Source organism: Elephantulus edwardii, unplaced genomic scaffold, assembly GCF_000299155.1.
Source record: "Elephantulus edwardii isolate Elephantulus edwardi_28Jun2011 unplaced genomic scaffold, EleEdw1.0 scaffold00068, whole genome shotgun sequence".
NCBI lineage: Eukaryota > Metazoa > Chordata > Mammalia > Macroscelidea > Macroscelididae > Elephantulus > Elephantulus edwardii.
This window is the reverse complement of record NW_006399818.1, coordinates 12132244-12156613: the sequence shown is the minus strand read 5'-3', so window position 1 is coordinate 12156613 and position 24370 is coordinate 12132244. Positions and strand designations below refer to the sequence as shown.

General features: G+C 40.1%; 1 protein-coding gene across 2 annotated transcripts in view; it reads left to right on the top strand.

Annotated features, from left to right (window-relative positions):
• Positions 1–24370, top strand: part of IGF1 (insulin-like growth factor 1 (somatomedin C)) — an 80398-nt gene that overhangs the window by 45415 nt on the left and 10613 nt on the right. For both annotated transcript variants that reach the window (XM_006888544.1, XM_006888545.1), the window contains exon 3: positions 16889–17070. In XM_006888544.1, coding sequence (XP_006888606.1) covers positions 16889–17070 — 182 coding nt within the window. The remainder of the gene's footprint in view (positions 1–16888; positions 17071–24370) is intronic.

Here is a 24370-nt window from a genome sequence, read left to right as displayed (position 1 = left end):
GAAAGCCTTTATTACTAATACAAATTCCTCAACCTCATACTCTGGGATGTGTGGCCTTTCTGGCGGCTGTGTTCATTGAGCTGCCCCTTACCTCCTTATAGATAAGAAACCTTACAATTTGGGAATTTTTAAAGTTGAGAACCAAGGTCTCTTGTCATCAATTTCATTTTCCTTGGTTTTTCTTCTACTCCTCCAACCTTTAAATGCCAAGTGCAAGTCTTGGTTACACCCCATGTTTCCTTCAGAGGAAACTGCACTAGTAATTGAAAACAGAAATAGGTTCTTTTATTCCAATTCACAGGCTGCAGGTAAGAGTCCTGTTTTTGTTCTACCTTTGGCCGTCTTTTCTAATCTTAGGGGGAAAGCTGGATCTAATTCTCTGCTTTGGTGATTAAATTCCTTTTGGTCCTTATACAAACTTGTTGGTTTTCATCAAAATAGGATTGTCTGATAATACCCTTTGACCCAGGAATTCCATTCTGGGGAACATATTATTATAACTTATTTACAAAGAATTCTTAAGTATGTATATAAAGACACTGGAGAAGAGTATTGAGAATACCATGGACTGCTAGGAAAACAAACAGATTTGTCCTGGAAAGGGTTAAACCGGGTGGCTCCTTGGAGGTAAGGATTCTGAGGCTCCATCTAACATACTTTGGACATGTTGTGAGGAGAGACGGGTCCTTAGAGAGGGACATCATGCTTGGGAGGGTGGAGGGACAGCGCAGGAGAGGAAGGCCCTCTATGAGGTGGATTGATTCAGTGACTGGGATAATTGGGATGGGAGTGTCAGAGACAGTGCGATTGGCACAGGACAGAGTGGAGTTTAGGGCTGTTGTACATAGGGTTGCTATGAGTCGCAGGCGACTCGATGGCACATAACAACAACAACAACAAATTGCTTCATTCATTAGAATAATGATGAAACTGAAAATAGCCTGTGTGTCTACTGATAGGACAATGGTGAAAGAAAGAAATGATGGTAAATGTCAATAAAATATCATGCAGCCTCTACAACTGTCATTATGAAGACTCTGTAGCAGTATGGGAAATGCTCACCATACAATGTGAATTGAGGAGATTCTTCCTTCACTAAATCTAGACCGTGACCATTTGTTAAAATGATGTGCACATCTAGATGAGAACTTGAAAGAGACAGAAATAAAGGTAACATGACTTGTTTGGAAATACATTTTATGGATAAAAATTATTTTAGTTTCTGCTAAAGTTGTTGCAGCTTTGTGCAATTCAAGGCCTTGGAAGCAGGATGGTCTGGCCAAAGAACAAAGCTGACTGTCCCTTCTGAAATTGAAAAGTCACAGTGCACTGGGTGAGATGTGAGCATCCAATAGCCAGCCGAGCCCTAAGCTGCAGGATTGCACAGATTACTCTCCCACAAGAGCAAAAGCCACACTTGGCAATCCTTCTGGCATTCTCTAGAACATTTAGGACAAAGCTCTAACTACTACAAGTTCTCAGACACAGGGGCTGATGGGCTGACTTTGATAATTTTACCTCTATCCTTCATGAATATTAGCATCATGGTACCTTTAAGAATCCATCAGGTACGAACGTCGATGCTTTTGTTCACCAGGGAATTCTCCCAACTTCAAGGAATGCCAATTGAGGTGGTCTTGAACCCTCTGCAACTTTGGATTTGGATCCGTTTCCTTACCCTTGTGAAACTTACCTTTTCTTGTATGTAAAACGGGTATAGTAAGAACACTTCGTGTGGTTACTGCCAGGATGTAGATGAGATGAGGCATAGCAATTTATAGCTCTGGTGGCTTAGTGATAAGGAATTGCACTGCCAATGCTAAGGTTGTCATTAGCTGCTCCACAAGAGAAAGATGGGCCTCAACAGCACACAATAACAACAACAACACAGTAGCATAATAATCGGGCTAATGGATTGAGCTATTAAATGAAAAGTTGGAGGCTTGAGTTCAGAGAGCTCTCAGAAGGCTTGGTGATCTGCTTCCAGAAGACCATCTATTGGAAACTCTATGGATCCCAATTCTACCCTGACACACATGATTTGTCATGAATTGGAATTGACTGAATAACAACTGGCTGCTTGGCATATCTTGGTGGTGTTTTATTTCAAAGTCTCCTATTTTTTAAAATCTTAAAGAAATAAGTTTAAATCTAATGAGCAGAGGATTGAAAATCCCTTCTTCATCCCCATAAGAGACTCATATTTAATGGACATTTTTCGAATATATACAGTAAATTTGAATAATTATCATAATTAGCTCCTTCTCCCTCACTGAGAAGCCTGATTAGACTTCACAAGTGTATTTATTTGTATGGAGGCCACTTTTTTCGCATGAGTATTGTTTGAATAACATCAAGGAGCTTAACTAAGCTTTACCCAGGTAGCGTGGATAGCGTCGTAACGTTGACATTTATAGAAATGGGTTGTTTTAAACCACATAGAATGTTAGGAGACGAGACAGTGTTGGTGATGCCAAAGATGAGTAACCCAGATGAGGGAGATGAGAAAACTTGGAAGCCAAGAATCACAGCCAAGGACAAGAGAGGAATTTGGTTTGAAAGGAGAATGTTAAGACATCAGCAGCCTCGAAATAGAAGTACTGGGTGATTTGTGGCCTGTTGAGTACCAGGAAAAAAGATGTGACAAAAAAAGTCACAGATGTTCTGAAGAATGTAAGGAATTTATGACGGGTCATAATCTGACTGCAGGAAGTGCCTGCCAGGGGCAGATCTCAATGGACCACAAGAGGTTCAAGGAGAAGATATAGGAAGATTGAGACTTCACAAGTCCCAATTATCTTCTCTAACCAATATGAATAAGGAGAGTGAGGAATAGAAGTATCTTGAGAAGGAAAAAAGAAATATAGTCTTTAGAATTTGATAAAATATTCCTGACCCAAGAGGCCACTTTTAGTTAAAAGCCGTCTTCAGTGACAATATTTCACAAGTCAGGTACTCTCTCCACATTCACTTATTTGTACCGCTTCCACCCAGAATTAAGAAGCTTCACTTCTTGCCTTCCATCCTTAGAATATGGAAACTGCTCCAAGGCCTTGAGGGCCATTCTTCTCAACAACTTGTTATGGTGATGGTTGTGATGATGGTTATGGTGATGGTTATGGTGGCGGTAGTGGTGGTAGTGGTTGCCATCAGGTCGGCTCTGGCCAATGGAGCTTCCCCATCTATGTGTCACATTAGGATTCATCTCCCCACGAGACCAACCAATGCTGCAACCAAGATAGGATATGTGATACATTGAGAAATGACCGCTGGACCACCTGACTTGAATTCTCAGAAAAGAAATTCGCAGAAGTCAGTGACGGCCTAGAAGGCCAAGAGGCCATTGCCTCAGAGTGGAGTCCCAAGGCAGAGTGATGTGGTCATTACCAGAGTGTTTGAATGTGTGTGTTGGGGGGTGGGGGAGAAGTGGTGGAGGGGGCGGGGCAATAATTTCATTTCTCCAGCAATATGGCAAACTGAAAATATTTTTCTTTGCTGAATTTAGTAAATTAAGGCAGAGAATTAGAGATTTTTTTTCTCGATGGATAATGATACTTGCTAAAAAGCATTTAATGAGTCAGTTGGGGAGGAAGGCATGATGTCAATCCCAAATGAAATGAGAACATGATTTAGCTCAGAGACAAGCTACAACTTAACCACACCTCTCTCTCTCTCTCGCTCTTTCTCTCTCTCTCTCTCTCTTCCTTTATTCATGGTTCACTTCTTCAATTGAGTGTGAGGAATTGAGGTAGTTTAGTGGCTAAAAGCTAAAAGGCTCAGCGACTGCCAGAGATTACTAAGAAGCCTATTCTGTTGACCCCAAGTTTGCTCTCATGCTCAAAGATACATGAAATTCTATAATACAGTATTTCAGGGAAAGACCTTACAGGGTTTCCCCCCCCCCATTCTTAAGCAATTGAATATTAAAGATGAAGAGAAAAAAGTTAGAGCAACAATATTTCCTTGAAAGAAACAAAATAAGGGCTGGTCTGTTGAGCCTGGATTTTACCTGAAAATTCCAGAAATTCAACAATCTTACTTAAATGTACCATTAAACTTCATACTTGTTTGGAATTTTGAGCAATAATATGGCAACTTTCCTGAAAAATCCTTGTATGAATTGTAAAGATTCTCACAATCTTAACTCTAGCTTATTTTTACCAAGAAGGAGGGATGACATTTATGAAACCCCAACTGTACCGCTGGTCAGGCATTGAATATCAATGGCAGGGAAGACTCTTTGTCTAGAACCCTAGACACATTTTCAGAGATGAAATAATAATGTAGTTTTGACTAGAGTTTTCTAGACAAAATATGCATTTGTCCCCGTGAAAGAAAACTAATATCAAACAGAAGATTCCTATACCACTAGCAAAACCAAGGAAATTGGTGACACACTAAGCACTAGTTGTTCTTGTTACTGTTAGCTTTCAAGTTGGAACCAACTCATAGCTGACTCTCCAGCAGGTTTTCAGAGGTAGGAAATCACATGGTAGGAAGATTGTCCATCCTTCTCCCATAGAACAGCTGGTGGATTTGAACCGCATACCTTTTGCGATTGCAGTATAGATTAAGCACTTGAGTCAACCTTCTAGGGCAGACGGAGTCTCTGCATAGTGCAGATAGTTAATGTGCTTGGCTATTGACTGAATAGTTAGTAGTTCAAGTCTACTCACAGGCCTTTTGTAAGAAAGGCCTGACAATCAACTTCTGAAAAACAATTGCCCCTGACAAACATTCTGCACACCTTCTACAATTCTGCTCTGACACACATGGGTTGCTATGAGTCACAGGCAACTTGATGGCAACTGCTCTCTTTTTCTAGGAAAGCGAGACACTTACTCATCTTTTGAAGACACAGCTTTGTGAAAAGTAATGGTAAAAGGTCATGGCTACAGATTTCTAGACAGCTTCTTCTCGCACTAACCCTTATTTCCAAATGCCAACAGAAGTAAAGACCATCTCCTCTCTTAAAGTCTTTCTAATGCTAGTGTTCAAAAGTTTGAGCCTTTCTTACTGCCCAGAAAGATCCATCAAAATGTACTTCAGGGCTCGTTTTAAGCTTCTTTCAAATTCAAACCTGGATCTTACTTTGTGCTGGCTGTGTGTGGATGGATGGTCTATTTGTGCATGGTTTTACCTCCTGGTATACTGAAAACAACACTGGATTCTAGGCCTGGCTTCTTTGTGTGAACTCTCAAACTCTCCAGATTCTCACACTTTCCTCTGTTAGATATTTTCCCCCACCAGAACGGACAATCATTCTTGTTTTCCTTAAATAAAGTCTATAGCCCTCCTATAAAACTTCTCTCCACTGTGAAATGTCCCAATTATTAGGGAGAGGCACTTGCACACTTCATATATAACTGATTGCAAATCATCCTTGAAGTCATAGTGCTGGAAGGGGCTCTTGATGTTGACCAGCAAACCAGTTGTCTATATGAGAAAATGAGATCTTGAAGAGTCTGCAGACTTTTACATTCATACAGAGAAGCTAGAGGTGATATCCAGTGTTGTTTTCAATATAGCACAGGCAGTCTAAGGTTAAAATTTATGTATAATGCATATTTATGAACCAACCTTGGTAAATCTCACTACATTAAAAATTTGAGATACACGTAGTGGTTTGTTATAACAAGCAAGCACTGCTTTGTGCCCTGCAACAAAGCATTGTAGTTATTATCATTGTCTGATTATGTTAACGATACTTCAGTGTATCTGGAAATGTTTCTTTAATGTTTTTATGGATTGAAAGGTATCCTATACTCTCAGACATACATTGGACTGAGATTAGATACGAACCATCTCTGCCTGTTCCTACTTACATACTAGGGATATAAAGACATGAGAGACTGAACTCATTCATAATCCGGGGGCTGCCTGTGTTGTTCTTTGCCTCCCTATCTGCATATGGCACTGAGCTAGGTGTTACAGAAAACACTCCCCGGGATCCTTCAATCCAAGAACAACAGTGTTGACGCAGTGGCATGAAAGGGACATCACACACAACCCCACTGGCATCCAGGCACACACCATGAGGGTATTAATATCGTGTAGCTCCCTACCCCTCCCCACCAGCCCGCCCTCCTGCTCTCCCTGCGTTCAGTCTGTCGCTGACTCCGGCTGCTTCCTTCTCTGTGATGGTGCCAAGGGCAGTCTCTGTTGCCGCCCAGGCCGCCATCCAACACTTCACTCCTTGATGCAGGTCCGGATGCCTCTCCTTACGGGGCCTCCACCTCCCAGCACTCTTCTTCCAGACCAGCCAGACTTCCCTGGCAGCTGTCACCCCTTCACCTACCATCCTGAATGTGTCACACCCACCCCTGGGAAAATCTCCAGATGTGCCCCAAGCAAATAACAGAAGCCTGGGTGAGGAGACTGACTGGGAGCAGGGCCCCTGAGAACACAGGGCAGGTGCCAAGTTGCAAAGAAAAGAGAAATGATAGACTTTGGAGTGAAACTAAAAATAAAGAGAATGTGTTTTAGTACACTTTTGGCTGATATATCTCTCTGTGGCACCATGAAGCGAGACATTACCACGTCTATTCATGAATGCCTTATGTTTCACCTACAAGGCCTCTCTTGCCACTTTCTGGAAAAAAAAATCCTTAATAAGCCAACAAGAGCAGTGTAAGTATAGGAGATAATGCAGGTGGCATGGCTACTATCTCCAGCTTGGAGCCCGACTCAGCTTACCATTTTCGTCACAGTCTTCTTTAACAAAAATGAGATAACTGGGGTCCATGTATGTGGTTCCTTAACATTTCTTATTCTTTCTCAGTGTCTTTCTTTTTTTTAAAGCTCGCTCAGGTGTGAGTCCAAGATGGAGTAGTGATTAAGTAGGCCGGGTGACACTGTATATGGGGTGACTACTCAGTCCCAAAGCACGGCTGGCAGTGGAGGGAGCCTTGGTTTGCAGTCATCCGAGGGAGTAAACTAAACTCTAATTCCCAGCCTACCGTGAATTCTTCAAGGTGGGAGCTCTTGCCTCAAAGTTCTTTAATGAGTAAAACAACTACCAGTGGCTATTGGTCGCAGGAAAGGAATGATGACCATAGAAAGAAAGAGACAAGGAAAGGTCGATATGGATTAGAGAGTGCAGAGAGACAATAAATCCATCAACTTGTTGAAAGTGATTGGGAATGTATTCTGATCATATATTTCAACTTCTTTTTCTTTGGAGATAAATATATATGTGACAAAGGAACTGACATCCCAACAATCTTCATCTAATTCAATCAATGACATTAATTATGAGTTATTATGAATTATAATTATGAATTCTATTACTCAGTTATTACTTATTGCCAGATTGTTCCATCCTGTCTGCCTTTTACCATTCTTCTCCCTGACCCCAAGTAACCACTAATGGTTATGCATTTGCCTCTTCTGGATAATTTATATAAGTAAGATCCCACAGTATATATCCGTTTCTGATTCATTTCTTTTACTCAGCTTAATTATTGTAAACAAACAAACAAAAAAACCCAAAACCTTAAATGTCTTCAAGGTTCATGTTGTAGCCTTCATCAGTACTTCATTTCTGTTTATGACAACTATTACACTTTGTGCATTTCTCTTTTATCTACCCAAGCACTGTTTCAAAATAAGTGGAAGAAGTTAAAATCCAATGATTTTTGCAGGGAATTATTTGGGATAAATAGAAGGTAACAGTAGATGAGGATAATCAATCCTATTTTACTTTGACTTGTTTGACTTAATTAGAATATCCATTCTCACTGAGTGCCTATCCTGGCTTAAAACTATATGTCATAAAGTTTTCCTTTTTGCTCAGGGCAGCGTTTACTTATTTATTTTAATAGAGAGTGGTCTTTCATTGAGAAAGTTTATTTACCTCAACCAACTTTTGGAAGGGATGTATTTCAGAAGAACAAATGAGGAAGAACACACCAGCCCAGCTAACTAGACTTGCAAATTCAACTCTATAGCAGTTGTTGTTGTTAAGTGCCATTGAGTCATAGGCGACTCAATGCAACCCTGTGAGCGAAAGTCCTCAACACTTTGTGTGTCTCTCATCCTCACTCCAGGTTCATAGGGTTTCCAGAGGCAAGCTATTATGGAAGAGGATGTCACTTCTGCTTCCACAGCAGTAATGATTATAATAAACCCAACTAGATAACCTGTCAACTAGGAAGACTGACATGGCGGCTGCTGCAATGGGCTCTTGCGTGTTGGAAAGTGTGAGGATGGTGCAGGATGGAACAGGTTTCAGATCTTTTGTTCATGGGGTCACTATGAGTTGTACTCAACTCAACAGCACCTAATAACAACAACAACAACTAGATACTGTCAAGTCGTCTTCACAGATCCCTCAGAGTAGAACCATGTTCTATAGCACTTTCAACAGCTGATATCTTTGGAGTTGTATCACCAAATATTTCTCCTGAGACACCTTCGGGTAGCCTTAAACCCTCGCTCATTCAGTTAGCAGGTAAGCATGCTAACTATTTGTACCACCCTGGGGCTCTACTAATCACAGTAATAACATTAATTTATGGTTTACGGTATACAAGTCACTGTGCAATACATTCCCCATATGTTGTCATTAAATCTTTACAACAGTCCTAGAAGGTTATCTGATGAACCCCATTTTACATGTAAGAGTCTGAGGCTCAGAAGATTTGATCCTTAACCCATGTGGATAATGAGTAAATGAGAGAATCCAGACTCATCTGACTCCACAACTTGTGCTTTCAACCACTCCACGTCTTGCCTCCTTCATGGATATGACAGATGTCACAGGCAAATCCACCCTCACATCCTACTGTAATATGTTCAAAATAATAGAAATTCTGTATCTAGCAAGTGGTAGCTAACTTACATAGCAGGCTCCACTGAAATAATTCAAACTTAAAAATGACCTCTTGGCATTTGATTATCTTTTACCTTAAACGTTGATAAACCAAACCATTCCCTTAGGATGACATTTCCGTCCAGCAAAGCATTTCTGTTGCCAAAGTGTAATTTTGTTGGCTACATCCATTTCTTCCAAGCTCTGGAATCAGACCTAAGCTAGTAAATTGTGCTGTCCTGGCAAGATGCTCTCCTCCAGGGCATTGTATCAGGCTAAAGTAATACATCACATTGCTTCCCACTCTGTCGGCCCATTTCTCCAAAGAGTCCTAAAATGGCAATGCGTCTGCACTGAATCTTTCATTGTATCTGTCCCAAGACCTTGTGTTTTAGCTCCTTGGCCTTGGAAATAGAGGTGGACTGAATAATTTCCTTTTCACACCTTCCCTGAAACTGGGGCTTACAAAGGAAGGGAGAATCTGGAGCAAGAAGCAGCCCCAGAGTACTGGGATTCATTTCTTTTAAGGCCAGAGATGCACAAACATTGACTTGATTGGGTAATGGCAAGACTTTGGTCTTTTGGGTTATGGGGATTAATAACTGAGAAAAAGTTGCTGAGTGGTGGGGGTTGTGGCAGGTCACGTAGGGCCGTGATTCCTAGAAAAGATGACTTCATCCAATCGAGAGGTAGTGGGACCAGCAAACACTGGCAATTAAAAATTAACACAGGCCAAAAGTGAAATCGATGCCTGAATTTGATAGGTTTTCAAGAAAAGTTTATGGTATGCAGTTCATAGAAAAGAGAAGGCGTTCTCGCTGTTCGCTTTTAAAGATGCCAAAGGTCATTTCAACTTGGAAAGATCCTGCTTCCAAAAACAAAAACAAAAAAAACCCTAAAATATAGAGATCACTGGCCTCACATATGACAGGCAATGCATATATATTTTAAAGCTGTTGTTAAAGTTATACTAATTTTAAAATGGCCCACATCCCTCCCCTTTGACATTAGTAGTGATCCACTTCATTTCCCATTGTTTTATTGCATATCTATTTTCATTGTTCCAAATGAGTAATGATGTGACCAGTTAACGATAGTAAAATTTTCCTTCCATTTCTTTGCTAAGCAGGTTACTGTAGATATCCCAGTAATTATTTTAATTCAAATGTGATTTTTTTATAGAAAGAACATTTTAAGACAAATAGTGATTCATCTAGAAATGCATGATTAAGACAAATATTATAAATACAGGAAATATCAACCAAACTTCAATGCGTGACATTTTGAGTCAGAAAAATAGTCTTATTTTTGTTTTCTTTATACAGAGAATTCACAAAGAAGAGTTAATTTCTTTCATATAAAGTCATCAAATTTGGAGGAAATTCTGAAAAATAATACTTCCTTTTTCCACAAATGAAAATAGCAGTTAAGATGCTAACATGGAGAAAATGTTAGGATTACTCACATTTTAGCTATGCCTCATGTATTTTTTTTTTTTTAATGTATCAGCCAAGTTTGGAAGCAGGAGTGGCATCAACTTCCTGAATAACATGCCTCTGGAAACTCTATGAACTTTGATAAATGTCCGTAGTTGTAGAAGGGCTTCAAGCCTTTTGTTCATAGGGTCGCTATGAGTCACGCTCAACTAGAAGGCAATCAACAACAATAACAACATTAGCCTAGTAAATAAATAGTGTCAGGTTACGTAGTCCATAGTGCAATGTTCTAAGAAATTAACCATCTCAATTGTCAATCTATCTAGAAGATTTGAATAAATAGTTGGTATAAGAAATATGACATTATGCTGGTAGACATGGTGATAGGAAAGATCCGTAAAAGAGAAGAAGACCCTCAATGAGGTGGATTCATATAGTCACTGTCGTAAGGGATTGCGCACGACAGTGTCTCCTCATGGAACAGAACGGGGCAAGATTCACAGCTGTTATTCATAGAGTTGCTGTGAGTCATAGTCAACTCAGTGGCATCTAACAACTACAACAACATTTATCTTGTTTCTTTTTCTGCTGTGTGTGCCTTTTTTACATCTAACAACAAACAACAAAAATATAATTTCCTTCTTTTATAGATTGTAATATTTAATAGTATAAATGAACCTTAGCTAATCAGAGTTAAAAGCAAATTAGTTTTTTATTGTCAAATCCTATTTATGTTATCTGAGCACTGGAGGTCTAGTGTCAAGAAGCTGTACTACACCCAAAGGCGCACAGTTCAAATCCACCAGCTGCTCCATGGAAGAAGGATGGGCAGTCTCCTTCCAAGTTTATTAACTGCCTCTGAAAATATGCCAGAAGTTTAGCTATGGGCCCAATCTGACTCCACGGTATACAACAATAACAACATCAGACTCACAATTGAGACTTTCTAGAAATAGGCCTGAAGTATTATCTGAATTGTTTTACTTTTTTTTTTCTTCTGCTTTCCAAAACTGATCCGTGCAACTCTCACTTGCTTGAAAGCTCTAGAAAATAATTTTCATTCAGAGCACAGAGTAACACATGCTTGCCTTTAGATGGTTCTGTTTCTATTTGAAAGAAAAATATGTAAGTCCATTATTTTAATATTTAAGTACTTTGTCTTCAGAATTAGTTGTCCTTTGTTCCAATAATAGAAATAAAATAAATAAAACAGAGCTTTCTCAGTGGACAAGAAGAGACGCTTCAAAGAGAAATCACAGCCTAGCCCAGGTCCCAACTGCGCCTTCAGAAACATACAAGAAATGCACATTTATGCAGCATGAATAGTGGTGCAACCACTTTACCAGCCATGAATGACCACAGTTCTTTGCTGCAGAACTGATGACCCCAGTGAATTCTCAGTATTACGTATCCCCCTTCAGAGATGGAGGGAAGCAAGTTGCTCTTATCCATGACAAAATGTGAGGCCCAGCTAATCGGTGTGGTTTTGATGATGCCACAATTCTGCCCAAAACCCTTGCAACTAGCAAGTTTGCCCTGAAGATTATTGAATTACTCCACTGACCGTGCATTATTTAAAGGGAAGTCCCGTTATTATAGAAGCCAGCTGTTTAACCATTGGAATTCTGTCTGTTGGCCAACTTTCAAAAACAGCTGAGCCCTGTGACTAAACATTATGTCTCCTGGTAGGGGACTCACGGTCTAAATTAGGTGGTAGCCAATTCATCTGCTAAGCACTCATCATCTCTCAGGCTATGAAACCTCGAGAAAAACTACTATATACAGATGTTTTCAATGTTATGACATTGCCAGCAAGAAATATTCTGTAAAATTTACATACGCCGGTTGCCTCTGTCTAGTGAGTGTCTGAATGTTTCACAATGCCGCTGTGGCAGAATTCTTTACACTATTGTAAACGTCCTGCTCTACTTACTGTGGGAGAGACTCTCAGTCATATATTCTGTGATTGCATCAAGGAAGTACAACAACAAATCTTTTGAGCATCATAGGAAACTCAAATGATAGATTGAAAACATATTTTAACACCACAGCTGTAGAAATCATTGGTAGGACCAACAGCCAAATGTTTGGCAGTTTAAGTCTACCCAGAGGCCACTTTGAAGAAAGGGCCACCTACTTCTGAAAAATCAGTCCTTGACAATGCTATGGAGAACAGCTCTACTCTCACACACATGAGCTGGACTTGACTTCATGGCAATTGATAAATTACCAAATACTTTAACCTCTTTCTTAAAGATAATGCAAATGATTTCAAGTCATACCGACCAGTGTTCCAGGAGAGTTCTCACCTCCATTGCATAAGGTGTCACAGAATTTTAGCATGAGAAAGGATCATTCACTGTGTTCAGTATAATAAGAATGTGCTCCTAGGACCTTTAAAAAGTAGGCATGCAGCCCTTGGCTTAACTCTTCCAATAACAGAGACTAGAAAAATCTGTATTTTCATTCTTTTAAGTTCAGATTATTAAAAACTCATTTCTTATATTAATATTGAACGTTACTTTTCTAGTCACCTACTGGTTCTGATCCTATCTACTATACAGAATCATATTGTTCCTGATAAGAAATTTTTAAAAGGAAGTGTGGGACAATTGGTTACATCTCATTTACAAATTAATGAAATTGGCAATAGCTTCCATGTAGGAGATACTGATATGTCTGTTTTTCTCAAAATAGATGTTGCTGAGGTGCTATTGAGTGGATTACAGCTTATAGCAAGCCTCAGAACAACAGATCTGAAAATTGTCCTATTCTGTGCTGCCAGCAAATTGCCTTACTGTTTTTCTAGAAAACCTCATTGCATCCAATGTCTAGCTTTGGCCCATTAAAGCAGATATCATACTTTTGTTTCTAGAACAAAAATATACGATATAAACCATTTGAAAATAAAGGGCAAACCTTTGACTCTCATCTATAGCCTCACACTTGTTGAGAAGTGGTTCTTTTTTAACACCTAGATAGTGTCCAGATACCACAGCTGACTACTCTGATCACAGTAGAAGATCCTGAACAAAGTAGAAGAAAAACTATTATAGAGAAAAATTTTAAGTCACACATAAGACCAATATTACTGATTTTATAGAATCAGGAGGAATCCTGGAGACTATGGCTCTTAAACATCCTTCAAATCTAGAGGTGAACCCAGCCCTGAAGCTCACTTTGCAGCCAGACCATAATACCAATGAAAAACATGCTCCTAAGAATGATACAAAGCCCAGAAAGGCAGAGTTTGTCTAAAAACAAAGTTCAGAAAGGCTGGAAGAGTCAGACAGAAGAACAGATGGAAAATGCTTGTTTCATTGAGAGGAACAACACCCACCATGTCTAAATTGTTGTATATGATATCTTGATGATGAACCAGAATTCAGGTCTATAGGACTCTTCAAAAGATGAATAGAATTTTAAAAGGCAAGAGGTACATATGTGTTATATTCATATATTCCTGATGAAATACAATTAGCCAGTTGTAGACATTATGAATAAACAAAGAAAAATACCTCTCTAGGATTATGGCTGCTAGAGATCCAGGCAAAATTCCAGTCTATATACTACTATTTTTAAAACAGATGTGGATTTAAGGCTAACTTCATCTATGAAACATTAATGAAAAGTTATAATTCTGTTCCTATATTCATCAATATGTGGATTCGAAAGTAAATATATCTGTCTTACAGACACAACCACTTAAAATTAGGAGCTCACCTAAGAAAGGCGGCAAACCACATGTCTAGTGTATGCTTTTATGGTGTTAGTTTGTTTGGTTCTGTTTTGTTTTCCATATTAACACTCTGTATTTACCAAGAGGAAAAACTCTGAGGATTTTCATAACTGTAGATAGTCATAAGAAGATAATCATGTCAACGCATAGACACATTTTCTGCCACGCTGAGGTGATGGTTAGTGCCTTCCCTCAGCACTTAGCAAAGAGTTCCGGACCCTGTGGCCTATCAAAAGCAGAACCAAATGGGAGATACTTGAAATGGAAATGCTAAATAAATCCTGGAATCCCAAATCTATTCTTCTTCATCTACAACACATTCGCCAGCATTTTGAAATGAGTTATTTCTGGATTAGCCAAGTTTCAAAGTTTCTGGAATCTTCTCTACTACTCCACACCCAAATCCCCAATGGCTATCTCATCATCAACAAACATGTCTTAATTACATCTCATGAAGAAATTACAGCTTCAACAATGAGCATTCATTACCTGTGTTGGACTAGGGGCCAAGTAATTGCTTCTTCATCCCCACCCTAAGAGGAAAGCCAAAGGGTTATCAACTACTCTTTACTGGCTGACCCTTTTGCCTCTTGAAATAGTGACTTAACAGGAAATATGTAGAGGTCCTTTGTGGATTAAAAAGAATCATGTACGCCTATTTGTGTCTTTCCTCTAATTTATTGTCCCAGGAAAAGATTGTAAAAACAAAAGAAAACAAAAAACCCAAACAAAAAATATTGTTTACAGAGCTCAGGGGACCAGCCGTGTCTTGGCTTGCCGGAGTCTAGCTGGCAAGCAGGAGTTGAGAGATCTCCTCAGCACTCGTTGTTTCTCCAATGGCAAGAAAATGCACTGCTGAGGCTTCTTTGGGACCAGCGACCTGGTTCTTTCCCAACCTCACAACCAAGACGAGACCCTAAGGATTGCTTCAAGGAAAAGTAGCAGACCCCGCCCAGACAGACCACAGATGAACCCTCACTGAGTTACTAAAAATGACAATAAACCTGCCTGATGGAGGAAGCATCCAGCAGGCTGCTATGACAAGCATCAGGAAAACATTTGGGGCCTTTGCAAATGCCTTCAACGATTGGCACTTTGAGCAGCAAAGCAGCCACAGAGTGCCTGAGCAACTGACAGCCAGACTGGTTTGGTCGTAAGCTGGTACCATGCATCTGAACCCTACCAAGGGAATTTGGGATGTTCATGGGGATGTAGATTTTCAAAACTTTATCCTAAGTTACGGTGTCATGGTGAAGAGTAAGTAAACTTTAAAAAAAAAAAAAAGACACTCTTCTATGCTAGGAATGGAGTTTGAAAAGAAGTCAAGCTGATTCCTTACATTCTTCTGGATCAATAAGTCACATATTTTCTCCTATGAGGCTTTGGGCATTGTTATTGAAGAGCCAAAGTGAAGACAGGGCCTCCTGCCTTTGCCTTATCCAAAGTAGCTTCACTCTTGTTTGTCTTCTGTCTTGGATAAATCATTTAGAAAACTTCTGGTTTAATAAAAGTTTTACTATGACAAAAAATTCACAGCTAACACTCTTAGTTACCTGAGAGCTTGCCTTGCATGGTTTTTAAATACTAGAGCCAAGGAAAAGTGTATGCAAAGCAAACAAAACCAAACCATAACCGACTTGCCAAATGGAAAAGCCAATGTGACTTGTGAACCCCAAAAGAATCCATGGTGTTTCCTCCAAGCTAGCAGAATCAAAGGAGGGATGGAGGTTGAGTTCATTCTGTTTCATTCGAGGAGTTACTCTAGACGAAAACACAGTTGATTTTCTATTTTAAATAGAATTTGAATTGATCAGTTAGAAAATAGAATTGATGATCTGTTTGAAGCAGTAGAGGAAAGAACTTTATCATATTGGAATTGCTATCAATACTAAGTGCCAAGGCAGACTACACTTTAAGGATCATGTCTGTAGTTCATTATTAAGTGCCCAGGCGACTGAAGACAATTAGTAGGGGCACTACCTCCCTTCTTTAGGCCATTTAAGAGTTCAGAAAGGAGTGCTCAGACTATGGAACCAATATTTATTTAAGTGTCAGAAGCTATGCTAAGCACTGTTCATACATTATTTCATTAAATCCTCCTCCAGTTCTTACAAGGTAGTTGTTACTAAACCAGTGCACAAATTTATAAAAAGACTCGGGATGTGTAAGTGAAATTCTAGGGTCATACAGCAGATTTCCTGGGTTCTAAGAAGCACTTGATCTTTGCAACAGGTAGATCTGAGTTTGAATTCTCAACCTCTGATTATAAGAGTGATCTTGTGCAAATCATCCCTGACTCTGATTCTTAGTTTCCACAATCATTCAATCAAATGAGGAGACCTTTCCAGATCTCCTCTTTGACAGTCAGTGTCTTTCCACAATGGAAGCAGTTAAGCAAAAGAGCAAGTATATGAGCTGCCCTGCATATAAAAAGGCTTTTTTTGCCCAAAGAGGAGTCCCTAGGTGGTACAAATGGTTAAGCACTTTATTGCCAGTCAAAAGGCTGGTGGTTTGAACCCAGAGGCATCCTGGAAGACAGTGCTGAAAGCCTGTAGCCTTGAAACCTCTATGGAATAGTTCTATTTTGCATATATGAGGTCACCTTGAGGCAAGACTGATTCAGAGGCAACCAACAATCGACTGTAAATAGTTAAGGCGTTGGTGAGATCAGCACAAATGATGTGGTGGATGAGTTAGCGCTAATGAGTGTGGTACAGACTCAAGAAGACATGATGGATTCCAGAATGATCTGTGTGGTCTGAGAAGTGATTGTGACATTGGATAATGTGTAGGTTGACCAGATGTAGGAAGAAGGGAGGCATCAAGAGCTGGGTGGTGAGAGACTGTGAAGACATCAGATTCCTCTCTTAAGCCAGACCACTCTGCTTTTGATTTGTACAGACAAGCCCACGGGGTATGGTTCCAGCAGTCGGAGGGCACCTCAGACAGGCATCGTGGACGAGTGCTGCTTCCGGAGCTGTGATCTGAGGAGACTGGAGATGTACTGTGCACCCCTGAAGGCATCCAAGTCAGCTCGTTCCGTCCGTGCCCAGCGCCATACCGACATGCCCAAGGCTCAGAAGGTAAGCCAGATTTGGTGGGATTTGGCCGTCCTCAAGTGATCTATGCCTGAGATGTGGGGAGGTGTCCAACAGAGATTTGGCCCCATAATCTAGTTTCTGTGGGTACAAATGGCTAAACATTCTTGACTTCTAACCAAAAGTTTGATGGTTCAACTCTAGTGGAAGAAAGGCCGTGCAAGAAAGGCTTGGTGATCTACTTCCAAAAACACCAGCCATTGTAAATCCTGCGGAACACAGTTCTGGTGTGATACACACAGAGTCATCGTGAGTCTGAGTTGACTCAGTAGTAACTGGTAGAGACCTAGCTTACTTCTCAAGAAAGTTCCATTCCATCTTAGACATCCATCCCATTTGCCCTTTACTATGGCAAATTTTCCTACCCAATGATCTCAAAAAAATTGAAAACCTAAAAAATTGAGGGGAACAGTGATTAAACAATTGGTCCCAGTCAAAAGTGAAGTCACTATTCATCAACTGAGAGCCCCCCAGGCAAAGGACACAACTTAGACAAGCCTCAGTTTCATAAATAAAATGGAGGTAATAATAATTCCTACCATATCAGGTTGTTGTAAAAATCAAATTAAGTAAATTAATGTGCATACAATTTTTTCACGTCTGCACAAAGGTGATGCTGACTAAGTGTTAGTGTTGTCATCATTTTTAAAGCTAGACACATAACCTTTCAAGTTCTAGGAGTCTGGGATCATGCAAAGTGAAGGGGAAAAAAATACCCTAAAATGGGAACTACTTGACATTCACATTAAGTGGCAGATAAAACTATTTTTTAAAAAATGTTAAAAATAGCATTTTTTGTTTGGCTCCAAGAATTCCTAGACATTTTCAAGGATCGAAATCTGCAAGTGTCTTTTTTCTGAGAACTAGACTTTGAACAAAGCTTAGGGGACTGTCTATGCCATCAGACACAGATAAAGCAACTGATGCACTTCAGCCACTTAATTTTTTATTGAATGAATTAATTAATTAATGACCAAAAGAATTACTAGTTCATTCATTAAGCAGAAAGAAGCAGAACTAAAGAGAAGATAGAGGAGGAAGGAGGGAAGGCAGGATGGGTAGAGAAAGAAATCAATTTCATTTGGTTCACCTCAGGGATTTGTAAAATTGCTAGTGTGCAGTTCTGACCTTTTAGAGCCCAAGCTAAAAACGTGCAGAGAGCATGAAATGAGAGGCTGAGTTGCTCACAAGGACACATTGGCTGCTTCTTGGTCCTAAGTTGTAGCCAAGGCTGAAGGAGGGCTGCGGAGCTTAACAAAGGTGCCTCCCTCAGCAGTCATTTTTTGAGTGATGGAAGCGGAATGGAAAGACTAAAGCAGCCACAGCCTTGGGGAGTCTAGAGCCTTCAAAGTAACCTCTGTTTGGAGATGGTGGGAACATATGGTTGAGGGGCTGAATTCCTTCTCTGCCAATGTGACCTACTGCCTCTAGGTGTTGAGTTAGGAAGGGGATGGAAGTCATTCCAAAGATCTGGAATGCTGGGTCTTGGGACTGAGGTGTGGACACACCTCCAGCACTGATGCTCCGTCCTTCACGCCACGTGGAGGAGCCCAGACTCAGAGGCTCTGTCTTCAGGGACACAGCAGCAACCACCTGTTCTCAATGCAATTATTTTTGTGATGTTTACAGTATCGGCCCCCATCCACCAACAAGAAAACAACAACGAAGTCTCAGAGGAAAAAGAAAGGTGGGCCACAGAAACGTCCAGGAGGAGGGGAGCAGAAGGAGGGGGCGGAAGCAAGGCAGCAGATGGAGCAGAGGAGGGAGACTGAAACTAGACCCTCTGAACACAGAGACAAAAGAGGACACTGGAGGAGGAGAACTGAGCAAGCAGAGGCAAGGATGACGAGAGAGGACCAGGCAGCAAGGATGACGAGAGAGGACCAGGCAGCAAGGATGACGAGAGAGGACCAGGCAGCAAAAAGGAAACCAGGAAATGCTATCGAGAAAGTGAGAAGACACACCGGCCTGCTGCAACAAGATAACACACACCCTGGAAGGAAGTAGAGTGAGCTGCCTCAGAATGTGGTTAAACACCGTGGAGAAAATGGACAGGAAAAATGTAGTATGCAAGAAAGACCCAAGAAAGACAGTGCCAAGAATGAGGAGGAAAGGAAATAGAAATAGAAAGAGGCAAACATGAATCATTTCCCCTCTGAGAGTAGGACGGTAATTAAAGAAGAGTGAAAAGAGCAAGGCTTTTCTATTAATTTCTAAACATTTCTATTTAAATCTATTGTAGAAGTACAGCCCACGTCAGTATATGTCCAGAGTTAAATATTATCCTGAAACCCTCTGCAAGACTGAATTGTGTCACAGAAGTTCCCAGATTTCCTTTCCTGCAGTGTCACGGGAGGTTGCATTTCTTAGTCATGTCCAAGTTTGAGGTCAAGGGACATCTAGTATTTGCCTAACCACCTGTGAGGCCTGTGAATAACCTGTGAGAAGTGGTAACTCACCTTTTTTTTTCACCCTTTGGAACTCAGATATAGAAGACTTCTGAAGTCTTACCTAGTGCCTTCTGATGCCCTCTCCTAGAAAGCTCTATTGCTCTTTCTTTTATGAACACCCCACACACATACACACACACAACACACACACTCACGTGTCTGCATGTCTAGATCTGAAATCCTGTAAGTTACAAAGAAACACACAACATTTAGACCTTGTTAGGTTAGCCGAAGCCACATATAGTGCAGTTAGTGAATTTGAATATTAACCAAGAGCTTGTAAATTTGAGTCCACCCCGAGATGATGCCTTGAAAGAAGTCTTGGGTTCTAAGCTTCTTTCCTGCTCAGCAAAGAGGAGTACATAATCAACATGGATTCAGAAAGATCTCCAAAATGAGAAGTCCTCCAGATTTTTAATATTTTTTCCACCAAAAAGAAGGAGATGAACGAGACCAGAGGCACTGCATTTTCTGGAGAGTGAAGAAAAGCTAAGCAACATGCGAAATCTACAACTTTGAGATCTTCTCACTGAACTCCTAGATTTAATCAGTACAGTTTAGGGCTTTCTAGATAATGAAACAAGTATTCAAACTTATTCAAATTTTCACCTGTGAAAATTGAGTTCAAGTACAAGAAAGAAGTGTTCAGCCAAGTAAATGATGACCCTTGAAGGTAAAAGCATGGCTACGCTGTGAAGTGAAGCATTTCATCCACATAGACTGCTTTGAAGATGTCATGGTACAAAGGAGGCTTCTTTCTGCCTCGTCCTGAAGCCGCTGCCCTGTCATCAATTTCAGCATTATCCTTCCTTTATATCGTTCATTGGAAAACCTCAAGAACCCTGAACCATAATGGAGATTCCCAAGGCTCAATGCAGCAGAAAAGGCCAAATTAGGAAATCTCAAATCAAAATCTCAAATGGGGACCAAGCCATTTCCACAGAAAGTTGCAAAGTGGGTCCTGGCTTGTCCAAGGCTGCCTCATCCACTTATTCAGTCACTGTCAACCCCGAGTCTTAGGAACTAGGAGAAGATGAGTCCTCCTGAGAAGACATCATGTTTTGGGACCAGCCTCAAGCTCTGGCCAGCACCTTCTGTTACCATCCCTCGAGAGTAGCCTGAAAACACAGATGGCTCTTGAAGAAACCACAGTTACAGCAGAAATAGGAAGAGTTTATGATGATGGCTAACTCTTTTGCAGGGTTATCTCTTCTTTCTTTTTCTGATGACTGCATAAATGTCAGTTGTAACTCAGGACTTTGGATAAGCTGTGAATCTTTCTTTTCATTAGCTGTCATCAGAAAACATCCAGTCTTCCCTAGCCTAAAATTATGTTTAGTGAGACATTTATTAATTCAAGAACTATAACAAGGCTATTTTAAAAAGTTCCAGAGATTTCCAGAATGCTTAATTCCCAGACTATACATAAAAGTAAACTTTTTAGCATGAGATTGGGGGAGAGAGGGAATTGATTAAGTAAAAAACTTGGAGGCTTTTGTATTGTTACTGAATTATGTAAAGTAGAAAGCAAGAAATTGATATTATTGTTTTTACATATCCTCTTTTCTACTTTCAATAACCAAGTGTCTGGCTATATTATGGTAATAATATGGATGGATGGATGGATGGATGGATGGATGGATGGATGGATGGATAGATGGCTGGACAAAAACTAACATGTGTTTTAAAAAATCATGAAATTAAATTTCCAAGATTAAATTATTCCTCTTCTCCCACATAGAATAATGAGGCAAGTGATGGAAGGCAAAAAAGCTGAGTTTAAAATATATGGAACTTCCTTCTCTAGTCTAAAAGTGTTCAAAGAACTATTCTTACAGGTGGCAAATGGCTGAGTATTTGAGAGTAACTACTTTCTATAGATTAGTCCCCTCAATGATTTCTTGGAGAAGGCAAAATAATCATCATCATTTAAAATTCCACTGTTTCCACTGATTATTTGGGTTCCATTGATGACTGTATATGGAACAAATGAAAGTATGTAAGGAACCTTTAACTAAAACTGGTGAAATTGACCTCTATCATGGGCACTCTGGTCGCCTCATAAGAGGCTGTTGTACTGCCAACCAAAAGGTTTGTAGTTCAAATCTGGTAGATGCTCTATGGTAGAAAGATGGGCAATCGCCTCCCATGAATTTACAGCCTCTGAAAATCCACCAGAGTGAATACTATGATTCAGTTCCTTACGTCATAGCACATATCAACAACAACAACAACATTATGTATAAGCCTCCATTAGGAACAGTTTTGAGAAAGATTTGAGAATTAATATAACTTAGTCATTAAGAGTATAGAATTCGACTACCTTGGTTTCAATTCCAGCTCTATCACCAGACATCTGCCTTTTGGGAAAATCATATAATATCCCTCTGATGCAGCTTCCTCAATTTTCTCATCTGTCAAGTCAGGGTAATAATTAAATCTTCCTCATAGAACTGTTGAGTTCTGGTGACTTCGTGGTAAGGAGTTACACTGCCAACCCAAGGTTTGAGTCTACCAGCTTCCAGAGAAAGATCGATGGTAACCCCTCCTGAGTTATATACAGCCTCTGGAAAACCACTGGAGACTCAACTATGAGTTGGTTTAGACTCAGTGATATAAACCGACAACAAAGAGTTGTTATGAGGACTTAGTAAATAATACAGAGCTATGATGGCTTAGTGGTAAGGAGGTGCATTGCAGACCCAAAAGCATGCAGTTTGAATCCACCAGCTACTCCATGGGAGAAAGATAGGGAATCTCTTCCCATGGATTTACTGCTTCTGAAAACCCACTGGAGAGCCAGCATTGAGTCAGTTCTGACTAGATGATATATAACAACAGTAAGCAATATAAATCGAGGGATATGTGTGTAGAGAAATACAAATTATAGCACTTTAAATGATACCTGGCAGATAATAAAATACTAATAGTGTTATTGTAAAATATTTTTTTTTTACCTTGCTCTGAGAGTAGAGCCACCTGAAAACTAGATCTCCTGAAGTGAGTTTCCAGTCACCAAAAATTGTGAGTGCAAACTTGCTAATACTTTTGGTAAAGTAGTAATATGGATTCAAGCAAATGATAGGAGAAGGTGACTGAAAGCCCCTTCCAATGCAGAGAACCCCTAGTTCTATTACTAATTCTACCCTTAGAGCTAGATGGGCCCTCTCCCATGCAGAACTTGACCTCACAGAAAACCACCATTTTTCTCATCCTGTTAAAATCAAATGCAATATGTGTTTTTATTTCATAGTTCCTAGGGAAAATTTAATTGTAGCATGAACTCCAGCCCTCACTAGTTTTAAGTGAAGTTGCCAAAATAAATATAAATGTGGGTTATTTCCGGGCTCACAAAGCTTCCGGGACATTTCCGTTCCAAAGGCTGCCTATCAATGTCTTTCACAAGCATTTGAGTTTTCAAACATCTCTTGAAAGTGAACAAAACCTCATAACAGCTTTGAATGTGTGTACTCTTACGATGGTGGGGTGGAAAGGAGGCAAAGGAATGGGGTACCCAAAAGCAACTCCCTTTCTCTTCTCTCCATCTCACTTCACCTCCCTGCAGTGGAACCAACTTTTGTTTGGATAATATTTGTTGCAGTGTCTTAAGTCCATAAGCACCCAATGGGGAAGATAAGGTCTTCTCTCTTCACTTGTCTTTAAGAAGGGACTAGGACCTTTTTAAATTAAACAATATGGAACTAACTTTTAACCCAAGGACAAAGACGATACCCTAAAGTAGAAGTTCTGAGTAACAACAGAAAGTTTAATGTTGTATGAGGCAGAATCTTCTTTTAGAAAGCTTGGACTATTCACTTTAGAATTTCTCAGCCTATATCCTCACCTTGCCGCTGGGTGATACAAATGGTTAATTAGCTCAGGTGATGACCAAAAGGTTGGTGGTTTGAGTTCATCCAGAGGCAGCTCAGAAGACAAGCGTGATGAATCACTTCTAGGGGGGTGGGGAAATCAGCCATAGAAAACTCTACAGAGCACAGTTCTGACACACAGAGATGGAGTCGCCATGAGTCAGAAGAGACTTGATGGCAACTGGAGCTGAATGTTCAAACACGGCACTTAAGATGCAGTCACCAGTTATGTTGAAAAGTGATAAAGTCTATTACCTTAAGCCAGACAAAATCCACTTTGAAAAAGAAGTAACTAAAAAAACCAAAAGCCACTTCCTCATCCTCAAGGATCTAGCAAGATTCTTCCCCTGGTGCCCACGTACTTCCGCTTTTTTGTTAATGGGACACCTTCATGCTTTTAACCCCATTTCTCCTCAGCAACTGAAAGAGGTTATGTCGAGACAAATTTAACTTTTAAACTGAAGAAGCGAGAAAATAGGCACTGAGAGCAGATGAGTAATAGGAGTTAGGGAATGTTTTGGAGTTTGGGTTTTTTTGTTGTTTTTTAAGTTACATCATTGGTATTTCAAGAACAAAAAAAGTAAGCAACCTTAGTGGCATTATGTGTAATGTGTTGGGCCGCTAACTGAAAGGTCCAGCAGTTCCAATCTACCAGGAGATATGTGGGAGAATATGGACAATCTCCTTCAGTAAAGATCTCCATCAGCCTCAGATATTTGATGGAAGGTCCTATGAGTGGGATCAATTTGATGACCATGAGTTTCATTTTCATTCAGATTAAAAAGCAATTCTTTTTAAATGAAGATTTGATCGATATAAGGATTCTAAAGAGGCATCCAATTTCTTTTCATTCTAAAAGGCTATGTGGTAATTTAAAACATGTAATCAAGGGAGCTCTGGTGGCCTAGTGGCAAGAAGCTGTGCTGTGATCTTGAAGGTGCACAGTTGGAATCCACCAGATGCTCC